This window comes from Rhinoderma darwinii (genome assembly GCF_050947455.1).
Source record: "Rhinoderma darwinii isolate aRhiDar2 chromosome 5 unlocalized genomic scaffold, aRhiDar2.hap1 SUPER_5_unloc_50, whole genome shotgun sequence".
Classification (NCBI taxonomy): Eukaryota; Metazoa; Chordata; class Amphibia; order Anura; family Rhinodermatidae; genus Rhinoderma; species Rhinoderma darwinii.
The window spans coordinates 398613-424315 of record NW_027461810.1 but is presented as its reverse complement, the minus strand read 5'-3'; the positions used below and the strand labels follow the sequence as shown (position 1 = coordinate 424315).

The following is a 25703-nucleotide window of genomic DNA, read 5'->3' as shown; positions in this document are numbered from 1 at the left end:
AACAATTCTGAAGGGAATGGGCAACCAGTGCGGTGACTGGCACAGGGTAGAGGCGTTGGAGTAGCGGTTGGTCAGAAAGATGAGCCTGGCTGCTGCATTAACGATAGATTGGAGAAGGCAGAGTTTAGTGAGGGGAAGTCAGATTAGTAATGAGTTACAGTAATCAAGACGAGAGTGAATCAGAGCAACAGTGAGAATTTGGCTGTTTCCAAAGTAAGAAAAGGCTGGATTCTGGAGATGTTTTTGAGGTGAAGGTGACAGGAGTGTGCTAGTAATTGAATGTGAGAAGTAAAGGAAATCTGAGTCCAACGTAACTCCAAGACAGCGGGCGTGCTTCCTAGGAGTTATGGTAGTACCACACACTGAGATGGAGACATCAGGTTTAGGTAGATTAGTAGATGGTGGAAACACAAGGAGCTCCGTTTTTGAAAGATCCAGCTTCAGATAGAGTGAAGACTCGATGTTAGAGACAGCGGACAGACAATCACTGGTGTTTTGTATTAGATCAAGGGTGATGTCACAGGAAGAGGCATATAATTGGGTGTCATCAGGGTAGCGATCATACTGAAAGCCATTTCTGCTGATGCTTTGTCCAATAGGGACTGTCGGGAGAGAAGAGGAGTGGACCTAGGACTGTTTCCTGAGGAACCCCAACAGCAAGAGGAAGAGAGTAGTTGCCTTTAGATTGCCTTTAGATTTGGCCATCAGGAGATTATTTGAGACTTTCATAAGGGCGGTTTCTGTAGAGTGTAGAGCGTGGAAACCAGATTGTAAGAGGTCAAGAATGGAGTTCGCAGAGAGATAGCGGATTATGCAAGAGTAGACCAAGCGTTCCAGGAGTTCAAAGATGGAGGGGAGATTAGAGACAGGTCGGTAGTTAGTAGCGCAGGATGGGTCAAGAGAGATTTTTTTTTCAGTAATGGGGTTATTACAACATGTCTAAAAGAGGGGAGAAAGATCCCAGAAGAGAGAGGTTAAATATTTTAGTCAGGTGACAACTGATATCCGGGGAGGGAAACTGGACAAGGTGTTGGGGAATAGGATCACTAGGGCAGGTAATAGGAGGAGAAGAAAAGAGGAGCCTAGAGACTTCTTCTTTTATTGGGTCAAATGTTGAAAGTGAAGAAGATTGGGTACGGGAGGGAAGGGGATTGATGCTACTAGTGGACTGGGAGATATCATATGCTGGATGTTGTAAATTTTAAGTTAAAATTTCACCTTGTTGACCCCCAGCTGCCACAGCCATATTTTGTTATTTTCAGTTTTGTTTTTTCCTCCCTACTTTCCAAAAGCCATAACTTTTTTTTATTTTTCCGTCTGTATATTCGTATAAGGGCTTGTTTTTGCGGGAAGTGTTGTAGTTTTTCACGCCACCATTTGTTGTACCATATGTATTGGGAATTGGGAAACTGGAATACAATTATTTGTGGTGTGAATTGGGAAATAAACAGTAATTCCACCATTGTTTTTTAAGGTTTGTTAACTTTATGGCAATCACGATGTGGGTTAAATAATGTTGTTTTTTTGTTACATTACTTATGGGGGGGGTGATGGCTTGTCGGAGAAAGTCTGCCCCTTCATTCTCCTGGCTTCGATGTGAGGGTCGCTATTGACTGCAGCATCTAAGTGGTTAATGCCGACCCCGGCTGTTTATCTTCGATACCGGCCGTTGCAGTGAAGTGTTGGCTGTAACATACAGGCGACTCCCACTGAGTATGGATTGGGCTTGGCCCGTGAGCTCGCTCCATACTTACCCTACACGGCTATGATGTAACCCTACGTCATATGTCGGCAGGGGGTTAATGTCAGTGTGGTAAACTTAAGGGTGTGTCCAGATGTGGCGGATTTGGTGCAGATTGTACAAAACCCCACCCATGCTGTGGAAAAAAAAATCTGAATATTTTAGGGTCTACCACAAATTTTCAAATCGGCTGCATGACTACTTACATGTCGCGGAATTACTCATCACATATTCCATGCCGAAATCTGCTCTGCCTGAACATACTTTAACTCTTTATTCTAAGGGTATGTTCACACGGCTTAGCAAAGTACGTCTGAAAATACGGAGCTGTTTTCAGGCGAAAACAGCTCCTGATTTTTCAGACGTTTTTGTAGCAACTCGCGTTTTTTGCGGCGTATATTACGAACCTTATTGGAACTGTTTTTCAATGGAGTCAATGAAAAATGGCTCCAAAAATGTCCCAAGAAGTGACATGCACTTCTTTTTTGCGGGCGTCTTTTTACGCGCCGTATTTTGACAGCGATGCGTAAAATAACATCTTGTGGGAACAGAACACCGTAAAACCCATTGAAAGCAATGGGCAGACGTTTGTAGGCGTAATGGAGCCGTTTTTTCAGGCGTAATTCGAGGCGTAAAACGCCCGAATTACGTCTGAAAACACTGCGTGTGAACATACCCTAATACATATTATGTAGATAATTGAAATTACAACATTTCTGGTAAGTGATTATGCTTGAAGGATTCCATACCAGAGAGGAAGTGCCAGTACTTAAAGGGAATGTGTTGCCAGAAAAACATGTTTTTTTTTTAATTAAACATTTAGTGTGTAGGTGATTAAACATTGTTCTAATTTTTTTTATTTTTTTCACGAGTCAGGAAATATTATAAATTAATTCTAATTTATAATATTTCCCATTGCTGGTCACTAGATGGATCTATTCCCAAAATTGCAGCATTGCAAAATTGGGTAAAAAGCCCTCGCTCTAGTGAGCTCTCAGCATCCCCCCCCCTCCTTTATCCTGGCTAGTGCCGGGATAAACGAGGGGTTTGAACGGTCTAACCTCCTACACTGTGTGTCGCCATTTTTTGAGCTAACACACAGTGTAGTAGGTTTACATACAGTAGTAAACGTACACAAACACGAACATACATTGAAATCTCTTACCTGCTCCTGCCGCCGCGGCTCCCTCCGGCCCGTCCGCTCCGTCTGCTGCCGCTGGTCCAAGTGCACAAGTCCGGAAGCCGCGACCGGAAGTAGTAATATTACTGTCCGGCCGCGACTTCCGGTCCACAGGAAAATGGCGCCGGATGGCGCCAATTTCAAATTGGACTGTGTGGGAGCGGCGCATGCGCAGTTCCCACACAGACGGCGTACACAGAAGTGGATGGGACGGGACCCGTTCGCAGTCCCTATGGGACTGTGGCTGCCGTATTCCATGTCTGTATGTGTCGTTAATCGACACATACAGAAATGGAACAAAAAATGGCAGCCCCCATAGGGAAGAAAAAGTGTAAAAATAAGAAAAAGTAAAACACAAACACACAAATAAATATAAACGTTTTTAATAAAGCACTAACATCTTTAACCCCTTAATGACCGGGCATGTTTGTACCTTAATGACCAAGCCAGATTTGTCAAATCTGGTATGTCTGACTTTATCAGAGAATAACTCTGCGAAAGTTTTGAATATCCAAGTAATTCTGACATTGTTTTTTCGTCACATGTTGTACTTTATTTTAGTGGTAAAAGTAGACTGATACGATTTGCGGAAATTAATTAAAAAATAGAAAAATGGAAGAAATTTTGTAAAAATTACCATTTTCCCCTATTTTTAACTGCAATATGTCACATATGTACATACATACTGTACAATTTTTTTTAATTAAATATATATTTCCATCTCTTTACTCCATTTTGGCAGCACTTTTGAAAAAATAAAATAAATTTTCAGCAATTTAGAGGACTTACAAATTAAATAATAATTTTATAAATTTTGAAGTACATTTTGTTTTCCTGCACCAAGCCAGGTTTTCAGAGGCTCATAGGTGTCAGAATGGTGGAAACCCCCACAAATGACCCCATTTAGAAAACTAGACCCCTTAAGGTATTTACCTAAGGGTATAGTAAGTATTTTGACCCCACAGTTTTTTGCTAAATTTAATACATAGCAGGTGAAAAAAAAAATATTTCACTTTTTTTCATAAAAGTATCAGTTTGAAGACCAATTTCTTTGTAAAGCGACCATGAGAATGAAGAAACACACCCCAAAATCTATCACCCTGTTTCTCCTGTTTTCAAAAATACCAACATTGTGGCCCTAATGCGCTGCCTGGACACACGGCAGGACCCAAAAGGAAGGGAGCACCCGGAGGCTTTCAGGACTCATATTTTGCTTGAAAATGTTTTAGGCCCCACTGTACATTTGGAGAGGCTTTGAGCTGCCAGAACGATAGAAACTCCCCATAAACGACCCCATTTAGAAAACTAGACCCCATAAGGTATTTATTTAGGGGTATAGTAATTATTTTGACCCCACAGTTCTTTGCTAAATTTAATGCATATCAGGTGAAAAAAATAATAATTTCACTTTTTTCATAAAAGTATTTGTTTGAAGACCGATTTCTTTGTAAAGCGACCATGAAAATGAAGAAACACACCCCAAAATCTATCACCCTCTTTCTCCTGTTTTCAAAAATACCCACATTGTGGCCCTAATGCGTTGTTTGGACACACGGCAGGGCCCCAAAGGAAGGGAACACCCGGAGGCTTTCAGGACTCATATTTTGCTTGAAAATGTTTTAGGCCCCAATGTACATTTGGAGAAGCTTTGAGCTGCCAGAATGATAGAAACTCCCCATAAACGACCCCATTTCGAAAACTAGACCCCTTAAGGTATTTATCTAGGGGTATAGTTAGCATTTTGACCACACAGGTTTTTCGCTAAATATATTGAAATTAGTCTGTAAGAATTAAAATGTACTTTTTTTCTGAAACAACATAGAAATTTTTATTATTTACAAGGAATAACGAAGAAAATGCACCCCAACATTTGTAAAGCAATGTCTCCCGATTACGACAATACCCCATATGTTGTAATAAACTGCTGTTTGGTCCCACAGCAGGGCTCAGAAGGGAAGGAGCGCCATTTGGATTTATGATTTTGCTGGAATGGTTTTCGGTGCCATGTCGCATTTGCAATGCACTGGAGGGACCAAAACAGTGGAAACCCACCAAAAGTGACCCCATTTTGGAAAAACCTTCAAGGAATTTTTCTAGGGGTATAGTGAGCATTTAGACCCCACGGGTCTTTTGCAGAGTTTATTAGAATTAGGGCGCGAAAATTAATATCAACATTTTTTCTACTAAAATGTTGCATTTTCTCATTTTCACAAGGAATAAAGGAGGAAAAACACAACCATTTTTTTATAAAGCAATTTCTCCCGAGTACGGAAATACCCCACATGTAATCATACGTTTTTTTCATTAGAAATGAATTAACCCTTTCAGGACTGATCCATTTTTTGCTTTCATATTTTAAATTTTCACTCCCCGCTTTCCAAGAGCCATAACTTTTTTATTTTTCCATCAATAGAGTGGTGTGAAGGCTTATTTGTTGCGGGACAATCTGTAGTTTTCATTGGTACCATTTTGGGGTACATGCGATTTTTTTTTTTTTTTTTTATCACTTTTTATTCTATTTTTTTGCAATCCTGAGCAAAAAACAGGAATTCTGACACCGTTTTTTAGGTTTTCTTTTTGCGGCGCTCACCGTACGCTATAAATGAAATTTTTACTTTATTCTGCGGGTTGGTACGATTACGGCGATACCATATGTATATAGGTTTGGTCCTTTTTTTTAGCGTTTGCGCAATAAAATGACTTATTTATAAAAAAAAAAAATTCTGTGTCACCATATTCTGAGAGCCATAATTTTTTAATTTTTTAGTCAAAAAAGCTGTGTAAGGGCTTGTTTTTTGCGGGACGGATAGAAGTTTTTATTGGTACTATTTTCGGGTACATGCGACTTTTTGATCACTTTTTATTCTTTATTTAGGGAGCGGTGGTGACCAAAAAAATTGCGATTCTGTCGTAGTTTTTTATTGATTTTTTTTTGGGGTGTTCATCGTGCGGGAAAAATAACATTATAGTTTTATAGTTGGGTTCGTTACGAACGCGGTGATACCAAATATGTGTACTTTTTTAACGTGTTCATTTTTTTTCTATAATAAAAGTCTTATTATAGGAAAAAAAGCATTTAGTGTTTATAGAACTTATAACTTTTATTTTTCCACTTTTTTTAAAACATTTTTATTACTTTTTTTTACTTTTTTAACTTGTCCCACTAGGGGACACTTAGTCTTGCAGCTTTGATCGCTGCTAGAGTACATTACACTACACACGTAGTGTAATGTACTCTAACTGTCATTGTGACGTGACTGTCACACTGACAGGAAGCAGAGGAGGAACGGCCGGAGGCTGTTCCTCCGAGGCTTCCGTGCATGGCAACCCGGAGGTCATTATCTGACCTCCGATTGCCATGACATGCATCGGTAGCCCCCACGATCACTTAGTGGGGGCTGCTGATGTGCTTCAAACCACTTAAATGCGGCGACGGCAATCCGTCGCCGCACTTAAGGGGTTAACTGCCGAAATCAGCGGCGATGGTCCGCTGTCCGGCAAGACTGATGTCTCAGCTGTCTAGGACAGCTGTCAGCGCGGGTCTGTCACTCTGTGTTTACACAGAGTGACAGTTTGAAATGCGGACGAAAATGAACGTCATGGTGCGGGAACTAGCAGCCGACCATGACGTTCATTTTCGTCCTTGGTCGTTAAGGGGTTAACATATTAAATTTTTTTTGGTGATGACACTGTTCCTTTAAGTGATTCTTTTAGTTAATCACATGGCAAATAATCAACCCCTCAGTACTGCTACTTTCTCTGTTCAGAGGACTTATGAAGCATAATTTCTATCAACAGCAGAAACCTTCTGGGACTCTGCTCTCCCGTATTCATATATAAAGAGATGACCCTTAGCGTTTTTCAACTTGTGGTATGTGTACCCCCAGGGGGAGCATCCCATGTTTCTAGGGTACATGCACTGTGCTCATGCTGTGGTTTTAATAGTCAGTGCAGTGTATGATTATAGGCTTTTAGGGTACTTGGCTGATTAACATTGAGAAAAACTGCCCTAGGGGATACAAGACAAACATTTAGGATGTACATGTGAAATCTCTAGACTATGCGTCAGTCAGTGTTGTTCAGCCCTCTTCGCTGGCTGCAGGCTTTTTTATATATATATATATATATATATATATATATATATATATATATATATATATATATGTACACTGTTGTAGGATTTCTTTTTTTTTTTGCTATAGGTGGCATTGTTGCATGCTGGTTCTGTTATGGGGGCAATACAGTAGTACTAGCCACAACATGGTGTAGTGTGAAAACGGTGGAGCACTTTTATTCAAAATTACTAGTCTTTGAGTTACTTGTTTAAATCATAGTGCAAAATGTCACGTCCTCTTTAATAATCCTCTTTTGGATAATTTTCTTGATTACTTAATGAGTATTTAATGTCTGTTGTGTATATACGGTTTAAGCATTGTATAATTAAAAAAAGTTATGCTACTTTGTAATATATGTTGTGTTCTAGTTCTTCACCATTTTCAAGATCTGTAATCTGGTAAGGTTGAATCAGACTGCAGTTGTGTGCAAGTAGGGCTGTATGTCTTATGTAGATTTTCATCAAGAATGCATCCAATGACAACCAACAGATCTCGAAAATGCCGAGGATTTAATTACATTGGTCATATCCTATAACTATAAAACGTCTTTAGGTTGGGATTATCCTTTAACTGATTTAATGTTTCATTTTTTTCATCAGAGAATATGTGTTGTTGTATTCACCAAAGAAAAATTAGCAAAGTGTAAAGTAGCCGCATTGGATCTTCTAATTAAGGTAACTATGATAAGTGTCAGAATAGTTTATAGATTTAAGTCATACTATACTTTCAAATGTTATGCAGTGGAACAGTGTGAGAAAATAATTCCTTGTTAATATCATTGGGGGATACAGCATCATGGGTATAGGCCATTGCCAGTCTATTGGCTGACTGGGGAGGAGTCTCTCTTATGGAGGCAGGCTCAGAATTAGAGCGGCAGTTCCATGGTGCGGGCTCAAACGGAGGCGACCCTTTTGCTTCCCGTGTCGTTCCCACAGCCAGACTCTGGATGTGGGCACCATTTTCCAGCTCTGCTGCATAGCAAGCCACATATTTCACTATGGCTTCTCCAGGAATCTATTTTTTCATCGCTCTTCAGCCTCTTCCAGTCTACTGCAAAGTTGTACATAGCACTAGGGGCATGGTAGGCTAACCTTAGGGCTGATTATCTCTTGCTTTTAGAAGGGGTCACTTTTATGTTTTTCAATAGTTTGGCCCTTTCCCAGGGTCATTCTTCCCTCTGACACTGTTGGTTGCCCGTTTTTTTACCCTCTACCTTGTGACAGGTCTTTGTCTTGGGAGGATTCCACATGGCAGCCGGCACAGGGGGCCATGGTTACATGCTATTACTATGGCAGATGTAATATAAAGTTTACATGCAGCTAGTCTAACCCCATCTGCCCACAGTGTAGGAAATCCAGGACCCCCCAGGAGGCTAGCCCCTCCACAGGATATGGCACCTCCTAAATAAGCCAGGTCTTTTGCTTAGGCCTTAGGTGACTTTTCCAGACTCTTCCAAACCAATGTTGTCTTTACAGCACCTTCCTCCTAGATAGCAGCCAAACTCAATGCCCCTCTTTCCCCTCCCCTGGATAATGCACAGTCTACCTCTAAAATAAAGTCCAGCTCCTCAGGTTCTCTTCAATTGTCCCCTATGAAGCCGCTTCCAACCAGGATCCTTAGCTTTCCTATAGTATATCATCCGACTTGGATTCCGAATCGGAGCGGGGCTCACACCTGCCATGTAGACGTGCTGTCAGTGATACCTTTCATGTAAAGGATGATCCAGTCACCCTTTCTCAGGAAGAGGCAGCCTTGCAGCGCCCACGGCACCAAAGGCTATCCTTTCCAAACCATAGCTAGTTTAAGGAAATTTTATGCAAAAAAATGTAAACCTCTTGACAGACATCTGTCTGTCTGTTTCAAATTGCATTAATACTATGTTTATTTTTCTGGAAGACTTAATTTCTAAATGGTCTGTTTTTCCTTCTGTGGATCTGAGCATCACCATCCCACTGTCAGATGAGGCAGAACTCCGTTAACTTCTTGACAAGAAGTTGGACTACCAAACCAAGTCTGCATTTGTGGCCGCAGATTAGTAAGTAATGCTTGCTCGGTTTGGATGAAACTGCTGCACCGTGGTATCTTGGAAGGTGCACCACAGCAGGTTATGACTGATCTCGCTTCTTGGGTGATCCACGCTTCAAAGTACTTATTTGAGGCTTCCCTAGAGTCAGCCTGAATCAATGCCCGTGCATTGGCAAACTTCATTGTCATTCGGATTTCTTTTAGGCTGAAAACTTGAATGGCCGACGGGGCTTGCAAAAAATGACCTCGTTGGCCTACTTTTTTTCTGTGGAATACCACTTATGGCAGCCAGGCACATTAACACTTTCAGTTTTAATGGAAATGCTCACATTTATACATTTGCACTCTGAATTGTACATAAAATCCTCACACCGTGTTTAACTTCAAAAACTCTATCCAATTGGACATAAGCATGCATGCATATCTATGGAATCTTTAATGTTCTTCTAATGTTTAACGTATGGCTCACATAGCATAACAGGTGGCTGAAATCTAGTTTTTCCTCTTCGCTTTGTTGGCGGCAGACTTTAGTAAACTTCTGGACAGGATTATCGCTGGTACGGGTTCTCTTCGCCACAGAACCGCCTTCACTGTGCACAACCTTCTTTCCTTTCTCAGAGGTTTCGGTCCTTTTCTAATTCCTCCCAGCAGAGGCAAGACAAGACTAGTTGGCCAACTTTCAAGACGAGACCTGCTTGGCAACAGCTCCCCAGGGCCCAGAAATTCTCCTCTGCCAAGCCATCTTTTTTTTTTTTTTTTCTTTATCAAAGATTTTTATTTTGAAAATATAACAATACATAAACATTTCACTGTTTGTGCAAAAAAAATAGAAATTTGCACGCAGTGCAATACATTTAAGTGAAGTATCATAGTATAACAACAGTATGCATATATATATATATATACATGTATAAGAACAACAGTAGAAGGTAGCCTCCCACCTATCAGAATTGAATGATAAGAGAGATATAACGGCAATAACTGTACCATGTTCGCATCAAATCAGTGCAATAGTCAGGGAGACCGCCCCCCCCCCCCCCAGTAAAGTGAGAAGTGGCACATATAAGAGCACTTTTGAAGATATGGACACACAACACATAACACCAGACGACAAAGGGAAAACACATACAGACAAAGCGCCTCAGGTAGGTAATATGATTCATTCAGAACATTCCATCCAGCCAGAGAGGTAGATCAGTACCACCCCGGAATCCAGACCACACCATCCAAGTTTGGACGAAGATCCCTGATTTGCCCTTATCAGCGGACAGCAACTCCTCCATCCTCATAATCCCGTTCACCTCCGTTACCTATTCCGCCAGGGACGGTACAGTATGCGACTTCCAGTGACGAGGTATCACCGTTCTCGGTGCGGTCAAGAAATGACGAACGATCCCCTTTTTGAGGTGTGGGAGTGATCCAGGAACCATAGAAAGCAAGCCTATGGAAGCAGAGGTCGGAACCTCAGTATGGAAAAGCTTGTTGCCTAAATCAAAAATCTTCCCCAAAAGGGACATAGCATGGGACAGTCCCACCAAATATGCAACATAGTTCCAGCAGCCCCCCCACACCTCCAACAATCAGCAGACACATCAGGGTATAGCCTATGTAACAAGGTCGGACAACGGTACCACCTGGTAAGTATTTTGTTATTCTTTTCCTGGGCAAAACAAGACATTGGTAACTTATGGGCTAAAAAGAAAGCGGTACCCCACTCTTCTTCAGAGTGTCTAACCCCCATTTCCTCGTCCCATCGGCAGTGAAGGATAATTGAGAAAAAGAAAATTTTGGCAGAAGGATCCCATGTAGGTGGGACAACACATGAGAAGGGGCTGTGGGCAAGGATAAGTAGAGTTCCAGAGGAGTCTTATCCTGTAGTAATACCAGACAGTCACCCATGGAAGAGAGATAGGACCGCAACTGCAAATAGGACCACCAGGTTGACCGCCTCCCCTAGCTGGCAGCAGATACATCAGTCATTGGCAACATGGCACCGTCTGGAGTAAGGGTCTCAGACAAACATCCACCATTTCCTCTCTCCCAACAGAGGAATGTATCAACACCCTCCGCCGGAGGGAAAGAAGGATTATCAAATAGAGGAGTCAAGGGACCCGGGCGATGAACAAGGCCCGTAGTACCCAGGATCCGTTCCCATACCATGAGAAACTGACGTGTGAGGAAAGGTAGAGAGAGAGAGTTGTCTCTGAAGGACTGACAGCCACGGCAGAGAGGATAATGCAAGAGGAGACATAGCCTTTTCAATGCGCACCCATTGCTTACCTGTTTCCGAACGGAACCAATCCACTACTCTCATAATTATCGCAGCTTGGTGGTATCGTTTAAAGTCTGGGAGACCCGCGTCCCCGTCTACTTTTGGTCGGCTAAGGACAGCAAACCGGATACGAGGCTTAGAGGAGCCCCACACAAACTTGGTTATGGCCCTATGTAAAACCTGGAAAAAACTGGATGGTACGGCAATAGGGACGGTCTGGAAGATATATAGAAATTTGGGCAAGATATCAATTTTAACCGCATTGATACGTCCAAACCACGACATGCGGTTCCCGCCGTATTCCGCCAAATCCTTCATGGTACGCTGTAGAATGGGCGTATAATTCAGAGCATACAAATTTGACTGTTGCGTGGGGACATGTACCCCTAGGTATTTTAAAGCTGTAGGTTGCCACCTGAACGGAAAAACCTGAGCGAGATGGCAAAGAAAGGTCGATCAAAAGGTAAAGAACCCATTCTACTGATGGCCTGTTCCACTTGAGCGATTGACACCTTGAGGCTTCTGCTCTGCAGGTGTGAAAGGTCGCTATGTGATTTTCTCTTCGCCTTTTTTTAGTTCTACAGGGTACATAATTTTGCATCCGCTGACTCCTCTCTTTGTCACGGAGTTCTGCAGGTGGCAGTCCACTGATCACACTCAATATTTTCATGTTCCCACCCCTCGGGACTGCTTTTAAACCTCCCAAGGTCATTTGTGTCACCCAATTTGTTTCCTTTCGGGTGTTAAAACATGTTTTTTTTTCTCCTATTCTCACATGGTTATGTTGTTTATACATTTTGTTTATATATGTTGCAGTACTGTTTTGTTATGGCTACTCCTACGGATTGTGTACTAAACTGGTTTAACTCGGTGCCTGTAGGAGGGGTATAGCTGGTGAGAGGAATTAACACTTTTTTACTTAGTGTCTACCTCCTAGTGGCAGCAGCTATACCGAAGGTCATCTATGTATCCCAATGAATATGACGGGTATGGGATTTTACAGTCAGTAACAAAATCAATTTGTTTATTTATGTAATTTCAGTTATTGCAGCTTCTGAAGAAATCTTACAAAATTGAAGAATTAAAAATCTGTGAAATTTTCAATAAATTTTATGGTGAACTTGCTATAAAAAGCAAAATATCAGATACAGGTAAGATCTGTCACATCTTCAATACATTTTCATAGTGGACTTTAGTAATTTTGCCTTCTTTACCAGAGAAGACCAAAATATCTGTCACATGATCATTATGTATAATCCTATCTACATATAATAAAAGTGTAAACTGCGTGTCTGTACATTGAAAATATTTGCAAAAAAAAATAATTGGGGGGATGAAGGATAAGTCATAGAATGCATTAAGATCATTTTGGAATTTTTGTCTGTTTGTGCACGCATCACGTAAAAACTACTGACCCAATTCGGATGGAGTTTCTAGAATAACATAGGGGTCAACTTGAAGTAACGTTTTAGTTTTTATTTCATCGCAATCGGTTCACTCAATCAGAAGATATGCAAATTTAATGTTTCCAAAAATTCATTTACATTGCATTAGTACAACAACAACAAACACATGGAAACCATGACAACCAATCACATTTTTACTATCTGCCAGCGCCATGCATCGTCACGCGAGTCTGAAACTTTCACCGACAGAATCTCGCTTGAGTTGTCAGAGAGCTCGCACAGCGGCCTCTCGAGCTTGAAGTAGTGAAGAACGTGAAGCGCGATTAACCGCCGATCGCAAACGTCACAACTATGCCAGAGCTCTCGAAAGCGAAGACCAATATCAATGACGATTGTAAAATACGCTAGAGAATTATGAACGCACGTGCCAAAATAATGAAAGCTATTTATTGACTGAAAGGGAAAGAGTAGATGAAATATGGCAGGCAGAAACAGCAGAACAACGTCAATCACACTTAGAGGCTCATTGAATTTGACACTCCCTTAATAGAATGTATTTCATCAGAAGATTCAGATGAGTCTCAGAAGTATGGTGCGGCAAACAATGTTGTTCGTTGGGTCAATAAGGAAACGGCAAGTTTTTTGTATTCCCCTAGCATTGACTATGCTGAATTCGCTTCCATAGGTGGTATAGTTGGAATTTGCAATTTTTGCGGTGCTCTCAAATCGAGAATAGAACCAAATGGAATCTGTTGTTCAAGTGGTAAAGTTCACATTGAAAAATTTCAAGAACCTCCAGAGGTTATAAAACAACTTTTAAATGGTGACCATCCACAATCAAAACACTTCATAGACCGTATCCGTTTATAGAACTACGCACTCCAAATGACATCTTTTGGGGCAAAACTAATTACAGAGGAACCATTCATGCCAACCTTCAAGGTGCAAGGCCAAGTTTACCATCTCATCGGAACTTTGCTATCACAAGATGAGCCCAAATTTCTTCAGATTTATTTAGTATCCGATTAAAATGAACAGGCGAACATCAGAAATCAGAACTTTCCACAACTAAACAGTAACCTTTACAGCTCCACTTTAAACCATGCTGCATCAGGTGAATCCGTACGTGCATAGTTTCAAAGCTGCATTACAGTCTATTCCGCAGGGGCAAAGCAATGATTACAAAATGATCATCAGCGCAGATAGATGTCCTGTTGCTGAACACTGCGCCAGGTATAACACCCCCGTCACAGATGAAGTTGCAGTGGTTTTAGTAGATCAGGAGTGCGATAGGCGTGACATCGTGTTGCGCACTCGCGACGATCAGCCCAGCAATTATATTCATACCTGCTGCACATAAGGTGTAATCGTTTTAACTATTTTAACCCCTTAGTGACCAGCCCATTTTAGGCCCTAATGACCAAGCTATTTTATTCGTTTTTCTATAGTCGCATTCAAAGAGCTATAACGTTTTTATTTTTTCGTCTACATAGCTGTATGAGGACTTGTTTTTTGCGGGATTAGTTGTGCTTTTTAATGGCACCATTTTTGGGTACATATAATTTTTATATTAACTTTTATTAACCTTTTTGGGGGGGATTATAAAAAAAAACTGAAATTCCGCCATTGTTCTATGCGTTTTTAAATTGACGCCGTTCACTGTGCGACGTAAATAACATGTTACCTTTATTGTATGGGTCGGTACGATTACGCCGATACCACATATGTAGAGGTTTTTTTATGTGTTACGACTTTTGCACAATAAAAACACTTTTGAACTAAAATTATTTGCCTTTGCATCGTCGCTTTCCAAGAGCCGTAATTTTTTTATTTTTCCATCAATGTAGTGATTTTTTGGGCTTGTTTTTTGCGGGACGAGACGTACTTTTGATTGGTACTGTTTTGGGGTGCATGGGACTTATTGATTCATTTTTATTATTACTTTTTTGGGGGGGCAATGGAAAAAAATTGCAATTTCGCCATGGTTTTTTGCGTTTTTTTTTTACGGTGTTCACTTTGCGGTTTAAATTACCTATTAACTTTATTAATGGAGTCATTACGGTCGCGGCGATACCACATATGTGTACTTTTGTTTTATTTTTTTACACTTTTACTAAATAAAACCACTTTTTATGGAAAAAAATGGTTTTATTTATTTTTTTACTGTACTTTTTATTAATAATATTTATTTCACTTTGATGACTGATTTTATTAGTCCCACTAGGGGACTTTACTGTGCGATGTTCCGATCGCTGCTATAATGCTTTGGTATACTTCGTATACCAGAGCATTATTGCCTGTCAGTGTAAATCTGACAGGCAATCTGTTAGGACGTGCCTCCGGCGCGTCCTAACAGGAATATGTCCAGGGCAGACCTGGGGGCTTTTATCAGGCCCCCGGCTGCCATGACACCCCATCGGAGACCCGCGATTTCATTCGCGGGCCGCCGATGGGTTACAGAGGGAGCGCACTCCCTCTGTAAACAAAGTTAAATGCCGCGGTCGCTATTGACGGCGGCATTTAACGGGTTAAACGGCCGCGATCGAAGTAAACTTCGATCGCAGGCGTTGGAGCAGGAGCTCAGCTGTCATCAGACAGCAGAGCCCCGGCTCCTGCCTGCACGGGAGACCCGTGCAGGACTTAGACTAAAGCCCATTAGTGAATCACGTAAAAAGGCGTATTGGTGGTCACTAAGGGGTTAAACGATTTAGAGGATTGTTGAACCAATTTATTTTGGACATGTATGCGAAAGTAGAGACTGAGCGTTTAGTGTACATACTCACTAATCGGACACGTTTTACGCGCTGAAGATTACGTGCATCTGCGAGACGCCATGCAACAAGATAACTTGGAAAACTTAGGATGATTAGTTATCCTGTCGTCCAGTTTTACCGGTGGTCCGCGTTACATGCATGAACGTACACAAGATGCTTTCTGCTACGTCCGAAAATACGGCCTACATGACCTTTTCATAACGTTAACTAATCCAAAGTGGTACGAAATTTCCCAAGTACTTCTCGCAGGACAGGTGTCTTATGATAGGCATGATATTCTAGCCAGAGTTTTCCTCTTAAACTAAAGTTAATGATCGACCTGATCACAAAACGAAATGTTTTCGGTTCAGCTCTTTGTTTCATGTACAGCATTGAGTGGCAAAAGCGTGGCTTGCCACACACACATTCTCCTCTGGCTGCAAGAGAAAATTTGTCACGATGCTGTTGACACGGTCATAAGTGCTGAATTTCCTGACTGGAACGAGGATCCGATATTGCACGAGATTGTAAAGATGCACATGGTTCATGAACCATGCGGCGCTTTAAATAGAATCTCTCCTTGCATGCAGGAGGGTCATTGTTCTAAAATATACCCTAGAGCGCTATTAGAGCAAATGATGTTGGGGGAAAACGGATATCCCTACAAGGCGATTTCACAGCTACCGTCAGGTTAAGTGGTCAAGAAATTGTTTTGGACAATCGATGGGTTGTACCAAATTCACTGGTGTTATCAAGAACATTTCAAGCTCACATCAACGTCGAAATATGTAACAGCGTCTAAGCTATCAAATATATATGTATATACGTCAACAAGGATAGTGACCAGGCCACGTTTGCGTTGAGAAATAATTAATGATTACGACGAAGTCACGAGGTACCAATCTGGCCGATCTATAAGCTCTGAGGCGGTGTGGCGCATTTTGAGCTTCCACATTCACGAGAAACATCCGCCAGTGATGCATTTTGATGCTCACCTTGAAGATGGGCAACGGGTGTACTTCAACCCTGAAAATGGGGCAGAGTGGTTAGAAAACCAGAGACAAACCACTTTGCTGGCATACTCTCAACTTTGTGAAACAGATGATTTTGCAAAAACGCTGTTATATAACGAAGTTCGGTCAGATTATACTTCTAATAAGCATCAAGGTGTTTTCAACCGTAGAAGACGTGGAACAGCTGTGAATGGCGAGCCCGGCATTTTAAAAGAACACGTAATTGGAAGAGTCTATACGGTGCATCCAAACAACTCTGAATGCTATTACTTACGCTTACTTCTACATACAGTGTGAGGACCTACTTCTTTTGCCGAATTGCGAAAGGTTGACAATATTGAATATTCTACTTACCAGGCTGCTTGCTGAGTGTGTCACTTGCTAGATGGTGATCAGCATTGGGATGGCGCTTTGGCCGAAGCGTGCGTCAGTGATATGCCACATCGCTTGCATCGTTTGTTTGCCATTTTGCTGGTTTTTTTTGTGGACTTTGGGATGCTGCTCAGTTGTGGCAAAAATATCAGGAAAAATTAGTTGACTTTTTTTCAGGCATTCACAACTAAACAATAACGGAGAACTGGACGACACGATGTGTAAAAATATGAATCAATGTTTGCTGGCTATCCAATACCTAGTTACATCTATAGAGGTAATCCTGTCTCTCAATATGGGTGCCCGCACCAGCTTTAGACGGGGAACGCATTAACGGAGTACGCAGCAGAAATAAACTATAATCCAGCTAAACTGGCCGAAACATTGCAAAACGGTGTCTCGAGTCGAACAGCGTATGATATTCGTCGCGTGTGTCATTGCGTAGATGGTACTTTGGGGTAAAATGTTTTTAGATGCACCCGGTGGGACGGGAAAAACATTTTTCACCAAAGTCATCTTGGACCAAGTACGCAATCAAAGCAATATTGCTGTTGCTGTCCCTTCATCGGGCATAGCAGCCACGTTGTTGCCCGGAGGTAAAACCGCCCATACAATGTTCAAGATCCTGATTGACTTGAATCTTACAGAATGCCCAGTGTGTAATGTTTCTAGAAACCGTGACAAAGCAAGGGTTCTACGTGATTGCTGCTTAGTAATATGGGACGAGTGCACTATGGCTAACCGTAAAGCGGTGGAATCAGTGGATGGAACCTTGCGAGATATTGGACAAAATGACCAGCTCATGGGTGGTATGACAATGCTTTTCTGTGGCGATTTTAGTCAGAATTTGTCAGTCATACCACGAGGAACGAGGGCGAGCCTGCCTAAAGCGCTCAAGTCTGTGGCGCAACGATATACCGATGCATTTAACAATAAATATGCGGGCGCGAACAGGACGCAACCCAAATGCACATGAGTTTTCAGATTTATTACAAAAAATTGGTGACGGCACGTGTCCGCAAGAAGAAGGGAAAGTTATTTTGCCTGGTAATTTATGTTGTAATGTTCCATCACTGCAAGACCTCATTTCTTCTGTGTATGGTGACCCAACGCAAATAACAAATCATGCTATTTTGACCCCTCGCAACCACCAGGCAGCAGCAATAAACGCTGAAATATTGACGTGTGTTCATGGGGAAAGTGCAGAATTTATCTCTATCAACATGAACAAGAAGATGCTACCAACTATCCGGTGGAATTTCTAAATTCCCTAAGCACACCCCGTCTTCCGTCACACAAAATAAATTTAAATGTCGGCGTCCCTATAATTCTCCATAGAAATTTAACCCCACCAAAACTATGTAACGGCACCCGACTAAAAATCACAAATCTACAACAAAACGTGATAGAAGCTGAGATTTTAACAGGATGCAGCGCAGGTGATAGCGTTTTTAAACCCCGAATCCCCCTCATTCCAAATAATTTTCCCTTCAGTTTTAAATGTGTACAGTTTCCGGTCAGCTTATGTTACTCTATGACCATCAACAAAGCGCAGGGCCTAACGCTGCTCATTGCGGGTGTGGACCTCCGTGTCAGCTGCTTTGCGTATGACCAGCTCTGTGGCTCTCTCCCGTGTTAGCAACTCCACCAATCTTTAGGCACACATCCCTGGTGGTTTTACTAACATTGTTTACAGGGAAGCGTTGTCATAGTGAACCGGACTACTGAAAGAAAACTATTTTTAATTGTTTGTTGTCTTTGTTTTGTTTTTTTTCACTTTGTTTTCAGTATGGTCCAAGGCTAGTAGTATACTTATAAAAAAACGGCATCGGTGCGTTTTTCAGCGGTCTGCACTTACGAAGTCGTGGGCACAGCTAGTGTGTAATATAATCACATTCTTGCATACCAGTTGTACAGCACCGTGAATGAAGGAATATCTGGAGGATTTTTAGAGCAGGCCTTCTAAAACATTATCACTAAATTAAACTGCTATTCCAAGAAATGTATATTTTGTGGTTTTAACATTTGCTTTTTAGCCATTTATTTGTCAATGTCATGTTTTCTGCTGAAAATATATGCATATGTTTTCCAGTTTTAGAAAGAATTTATGAGCTACTGGGAATTCTGGGCGAAGTGCAACCTAGTGATATGCTGAACAATTCTGAGAAACTTTTTCGAGCCTATTTGGGAGAATTAAAGGGACAGGTACTGGCCTATTAACAAATATGTTAACACACACATTTTTCAATTTGAATAATACTTATTTAAGGGCACTTTTGTGATCATTTTTTATTCTTTCCCTGCCCGCTGCATGTAAAATAAAATTAAAAAAAGAAGCAACTTTGCAAAAAGTGTTGTATTTGCTGCCTTGTTTTCTTGCTGCATGCTCTGCTGTATGATGGAGGGCCTACTAGGAACTTTGTGCTATATACACTGTATAGTACACACACATCAGAGAGGAGGCAGGGCTGCTGGGTTAGCACTGGAGTGCCGCATGAGGTCTTTACAGCGCTAGTTGTCAAAAACTGGGCTACAGCATTGAAAGAAAGTAGTGGGAGAAAGCGCATGCTTTACAGGGAATTCTCACTGAGGTCTGAACTTGCAGTTCCTCATGTAAGCATGTCAGAGGGAGCAGGTTTTGAAAATAAAAGAAACCATACTGAAATAAGCCAAAACTTGAATCACTTCAGGTACACAGAAAAATACCTAGAGAACATTTTATTTATGACAAAGGTACATTAACGCTTTAATCTGGAAGTAAAGCTAAAAATATAGCATTAGGCAGCTATTCTCACATTGCTTATATAATTTTAGAGCTTTTCATGCTACACTGTGCAATGTTAGAAACAATAGCCACTGAAGGGAAAAAAAATAAACCATTATGGATTATTAAAGAACAATGTTCTTTCCTCATAAACCACCCGTAATTTGGCAGGAAATAACGAGGTGTATTTTATTTCTTTCATTCTTAGCCTTTTCTTGACCTCAATAAATTTAATTCTGGCTTCTGTAGCATCTCTTGAATAATCTGGAAACAATAATATTTTATTTCCATTATATTCCACTGGGGGGTGGGTTCTGGAATTTCTTAAGATTTGATCTCTATCTTCTGATGAAATAATTTGAATCAAAATTGACCTTGGATTACTTCATGGTTGGAGAGCTCTCCCTGGAACGCTATGAGCGGTTTCAACTCCAAAGAGAGGTGATCGAACAGCTTCTGCAAAGGATTTTTTGATCAATTCTGAAATAAACTTAGTACAGTACTCTCCTTCCGCCTTTTCTGTAAAACCTACTGCCCTAATATACCTACTAGACCTGTCCTCTAGGTCTACAATCTTACAATTTAATACTTTGTTAGAAGAGGTTAGCTGATTTACCACTTTAGTAATAAGATTAATCTAATCATCTAGCTCCTCCACGCTTTTTTCCACTTCTGTTGTTCTGTCATTTGTTATTCATATATTTCCTAAGATGTAGAATATCTTCTCACCCCTCCTATTTCCGCTTTTAATTCTTCCATTGACTGGCTAGTGTTTAACACAGAACGCAGTATCTGTTGCAGGACCGGGTTTTCCAGTTACTCTTTCCTCTGAATTAGAGATATCATCTTCCAAACAATCCTGTTCCTCTTCACACCCCATACCTACGGCCGTACTAGGAGATTGCAAAAATGGATCCATATTCCCCATTCCCATTAATTTTTCTTTTCCCTGTGTCTTCAACTGGGTTTTTTCCATCCCCTGTTGAATCCCTGGAGAAATACCAGTCCCAGATCTCCTATTCCTCACCTTTTGCTGTTTCCACTTTATTTGGGGAATTCCGTCTCACCATCATTCCTCCTAGTTTTAAATACTGAATCGGCCGCAGAAACCAGATACAGAAGTTGACGCTTGATTTGAGCATATAAATTGGAGCCAATTCGGGTTAGTTAAGCCGGGTAGATATAATTGGAAGGATTAGAACAGTTGAGCCAAGTAAAATTACAAGCCCTCAGTTAAACGCTGTTGGCCACAAATCGTTGGGCCACGTATAGACCTTTTTGACCAGATCCACAGACTAGAGTTGAGAATATAAATTAACCCGGGTCTAAACAGTGTTATTTTATATCACAAGCAGGATGACCAAATATCAGACATAGGAAATGCTAATTCAGAGTTTTACTTTCACTCTTAATTAATACTCTTTTTCCCACTGGAATATGGGTATTCATATATTCAAATATTCAGTTATATAACCATATTCAAAAGATATTGAGTTCAGGTATTCCGTGTTCCACCTTCCTTCTTTTCTTTCCTTCCCCTGCACCTTCAATTCCACCTTAAAAACCTTACTGACTCTTTGCATTTTATACCCTTCTGTACCTTTTTGTACCTGCATATATTCAAGATTGTCCTGGTCCAGGTCAGGATACTGAAGAGGCCTTGGGCACTCTCCCCCTGAATCACCTCTGCTGTCCCGTTTTCAAACGGGCAAAATCAACACCTGCACCGCAACTCTGGGCGTCATAGAACCTTTCCTGCAACGGAACCACGTCCTAGCGGCTCCTTTTAGCAGTATTGCCCCAGCGGTGGCGATCACACAATGGCCCGACTCTTTCTGCACCACATCCCCTTAGCAGCCTCTTGTCTCAGCTCAGTCCTGTACTCCAAACCCGGCACTTCACAATCACCTGACGAGACACCCTGTGCACTTCCTCCACTGCATCAGAACTCCATAGAGGTGGGTGGTGCTAAAACAGCGTGCATCCTACACACTATGCATCATCCTATCGCACATGACCAACACACAGGATTTGACAAATACATGCAATGAATGGGAGGGTGTTAGTTTTGAATATTAGAGGATTGGGAGAAAGATATAAGAAGCTTGCGGTTTTTCAGGTAATAAAAAAAACATATGCCTGTGATTGTATGTTTATTAGAGACGCACTTAACGAGGGAGAAAAGATCTTCCCTCTCACGGAAATGGTTTGGGACAGAGAGACACTCAATCCATACAGGGTTCTCAAGAGGGGTAAGTGTATTGATACACTGATCATTAAAGTATGAAATCCTGTCTAAAAAAGTAGATGTGGAAGGTAGATTCATCTTCCTACATTTGGAGGTGGTAAGACCGGAAATACTTCTAGAATTTATATATATTCCTCCTCCATTTTCGCTGAAGGTGTTAAAAACCGTATGTAAATATATGGAAGATAGAAATGGGGTTCCGATATTAGTAGTAGGGGATTACAATTGTGTAATTAATGAAGAGGATGAGAGTTGGAAAGGTAAAGGCTTGAGTACCCCTCTTGAGAAATATATAACAGAAATGGGTTGGATGGATTTCTGGAGACAGATGCACCCTGACTTAGAACAATACTCTTGTTAGAATAAATCTAAGAATACTTTATCCAGGATAAATATGGTTCTGGGGTCTCCCAATGCATATACGTTAATTCACTCTATCGTATATGAACCAAGACCGGTATCCGACCGTTGCCCCTTATTATTGACATTAAAATTAGGAAATGATGTGCCCCAAATATATCGTATGAATATACATCCTCAATGGTTGGCTATACTAACAAAACACGAAGAAATCGAGAAGCATTTGAAAGAATTTTTAAAATTCAACTTTGGGTCAGCGGCTAAAGGAGTGGTTTGGGACACCTTAAAAGCCTTCCTGAGGGGTATAATGAAAAGATATATTGTCCAGACAAAAAAAGAATTTAGATAAGAGGAACAGGCTAGAATAGAAGTGGGAAAGGCTGAGCGGGAATATCTGAGGAGGAAAGATGTAAAGGTTAAGGAAGATTGGGTAAGGGCTTGTGAAGAATATGAGGCAGTGCTTCTATGTAAGGCAAAAAAAATCTATGTAGAAGGAGGTAGACCAGGGAAATTATTAAGTAATATGATTAAGGGGAAAGAAGATCATACCATAATTCCAGGAATAAGAAGACAGGCAGGAAAAATGTTAAATAAGGGGGAAGAGATTAGAAAGGAATTTTATACTTATTTTAAAAATCTATATACATCAGAAATACAATTAGAACAAAATACAATTAAAGGATATCTGGGGGAAATTATATTACCCTTTTTAACGTTGGAACAGAAAGGATCGATGGAAGAAGATATAACTCTAGAAGAAGTAGTGGAAGTGATTGAGAGTTCCCTAAAGTCTAAAGCAGAAGGACCGGTTGGTCTACCCTTTGAGTTATATCAGAAATATAGATCGAGTTGCCTCATTGTTCATGGAAATCTTTTAATCTTTAAATGCCGCGGTCAATAGCGACAGCAGCATTTAAATCGTTAGTAAGAGGGGGGCGAACCCCTCTAACAGCTCATCGTGCCGCCCGCATCGCATTGCGATGGTTGCTATGGCTACCTGGGGGTCTAATGTGCTCCTATTAAGCCCTAAGTTTTTTGTTTTTTTTTATGTAATAAAAAAATTAATTAAAAGTTCAAATCCCTCCCTTTCCCATTTTCCCCCTAGATCATAGTAAAAAAATAAATAAATAAACAGAATTGGTATCGCCGCATCCGTAAAAGTCTGAACTATTACAATATATCATTATTTAACCCGCACCGTGAACGCCGTAAAAAAAATCATTTTAAACGCCAGAATCTCTATTTTTTTTGGTCCCCTCCTCCCACAAAAAAATAAATAAAAAGTGATCAAAACGTTGCACGTACCCCAAAATGGTCTCATTAAAAATGTCAGCTTATCCCGCAAAAATTAAGCCCTAATACCACTTAATCTACGGAAAAATAAAAAAGTTATGGCTCTCAGGATTTGGCGACATAAAATAAATTTTATTTTTTACACTTAGGTTTTTACTTGTAAAAGTAGTAAAATATAGAAAAAACTATATATATTTGGTATCGCCGTAATCTTATTGACCCACATAATAAAGTTAACATGTTTTAATTTCACAGTCAATTCTGTAAAACAAAGAGCAAAAAAACAATGGAGGAATCACTGTTTTTTTTCATTTTTTTTCCCGTTTCCTAGTACATTATATGGCACAATAAATGATGCTACGAAAATCTACAATTTGTCCCGCAAAAATAAAGCCCTCATAGGACTATATAGACGGAAAAATAAAAAGTTATGGCTTTTGGAAGGTAGTGAGGAAAAAAAGAAAATGAAAATCTGAAAAATGTCTGGGGCGGGAAGGGGTTAATATACATAAGTGGATCTGCCCATACCGTTGAGAGATTAATGCAATTGATATAAAAATTTTGATCTGTCAGGTCTCCGGATCAACTGGGAAAAATCAACAATAATGCCTTTGGGAATGGAAAAAAATGGTTATAATTAAAAAATAGGGAAAGGAGAGGCATTTAGATATTTGAGTGATGGTGTCACAAGATATATCTAATTATCTAGATTTGAATTTGGCCCCTTTAATAAAGAAGCTGAGGGGAAAAATTAAAGTTTAGAAATGACTCCCATTATCAATGGCAGATAGGATTGCTCTGCCATGTTGATACTTCCCCAGGTTCTCTACGTGCTGAACAACTGTCCGATCTGGGTGGGGGGAAAAATGGTTCAAAATGATTGAGAGTTTGATATGGAGAGGGAGGAAACCTAGAGTGAAGCTCCGTCTACTTCCATTAGACGTGAAGGAAGGAGGATTTGCAATACCAGATTTTAGAGCATACTTTCTGGTGGGACAACTTTGGTTTATTTCTAAGTGGAAGACCTTTTCATACCTAAGGAAGATAGTGATAATATCTGAAATCTTGGAAGCTAATATGGTAGGAAATTTGAAATGATTAAAATGTTGTGCAAGTATGGGAGAAAACACGGAGGAGGTGTAAAATTAGGGGTTCACTAAATTATACTCCTTTTATTAAATGAGAAGTTGGAAGAGGTAAATAAAATGGAGGATCAAGAATTTTGGCACAGGAAAGGTTTATATTATGTAAATCAATTTTTTCACAAAGGTAACTTACAAGAGTTAAATAAATGGGATGAAGAGAAGGTACCAAAAGGTGCACTATTTCAATATTGGCAATTGCAGCATTCTGTAAGAGGTTCACAAGATCGTAAAGGATTTCACATATAGAAAGGTTAAAAAGCAAAAGTCTGAGCCATGATTAAGAGCACAGCCAGTGCTTGAAACGCGTAGGCTTCATTTCGTGCCACTTCAACCACCTTGTTACCCTCCTGGCGTTTCTGTCACTTTGTTGTATTATCCGTGTGATTATTTTTCCAATAAAGTGGGAACGGAGTTTCCCCCACCTATACTACACATCGCTGGATCATTCCTCTTTTTTGCTACTATCTAGGAAGTTATCCTGACTGCACGGACTAGATTTAAACAAATACACCGACTGGGTAAATATCTCCTTTGGTAATAGAGCCTATATAGGTTCAACGCAAGTCCAGATCACCTAAAAAAATATAACAAATAATATCAAAAATAATAACAAAATAATAAAATCAAAATTTCAAAAAGAATCAAAACTCTATATAAAGAAATAAAAACAAAAATTAAAAATCAGACCTTTTTAATAACATCCGGACCAGAGGAACAATAGGCATATTTGGAGCACATACCTCGTTTAGTTACCAAGTCACTGAGTTGTTTAGTGGCAATGTAAGTGCAATAGCACTAGAAACAACATCATAATTTGCATAGTCTATTAACACTTGCAGATATAATTCATGAATCGAAGACCGTAACATCGCTACCAGACAAACATTCCTTATCCCTATAGATTTGAATCAGTGAGAAAGAAAAATGGGATAGAGGTTTAGGGAAAATAAAAAATTAAGAATGGTTAGAGATAGGAAGATCTCTGAAAGTTTCTATTAACAATAATCACAGGATAA

General features: G+C 40.4%; 1 protein-coding gene across 1 annotated transcript in view; it reads left to right on the top strand.

Moving 5' to 3' along the window:
• The window catches only part of LOC142696293 (DNA-dependent protein kinase catalytic subunit-like), a gene marked incomplete at its 5' end in the record, with an annotated part of 326262 nt that overhangs the window by 6257 nt on the left and 294302 nt on the right, over positions 1–25703 (top strand). The window contains 3 exons of the mRNA XM_075847621.1: positions 7636–7710; positions 12376–12484; positions 18970–19082. Of these exons, the coding sequence (XP_075703736.1) occupies positions 7636–7710; positions 12376–12484; positions 18970–19082 (297 nt within the window). The remainder of the gene's footprint in view (positions 1–7635; positions 7711–12375; positions 12485–18969; positions 19083–25703) is intronic.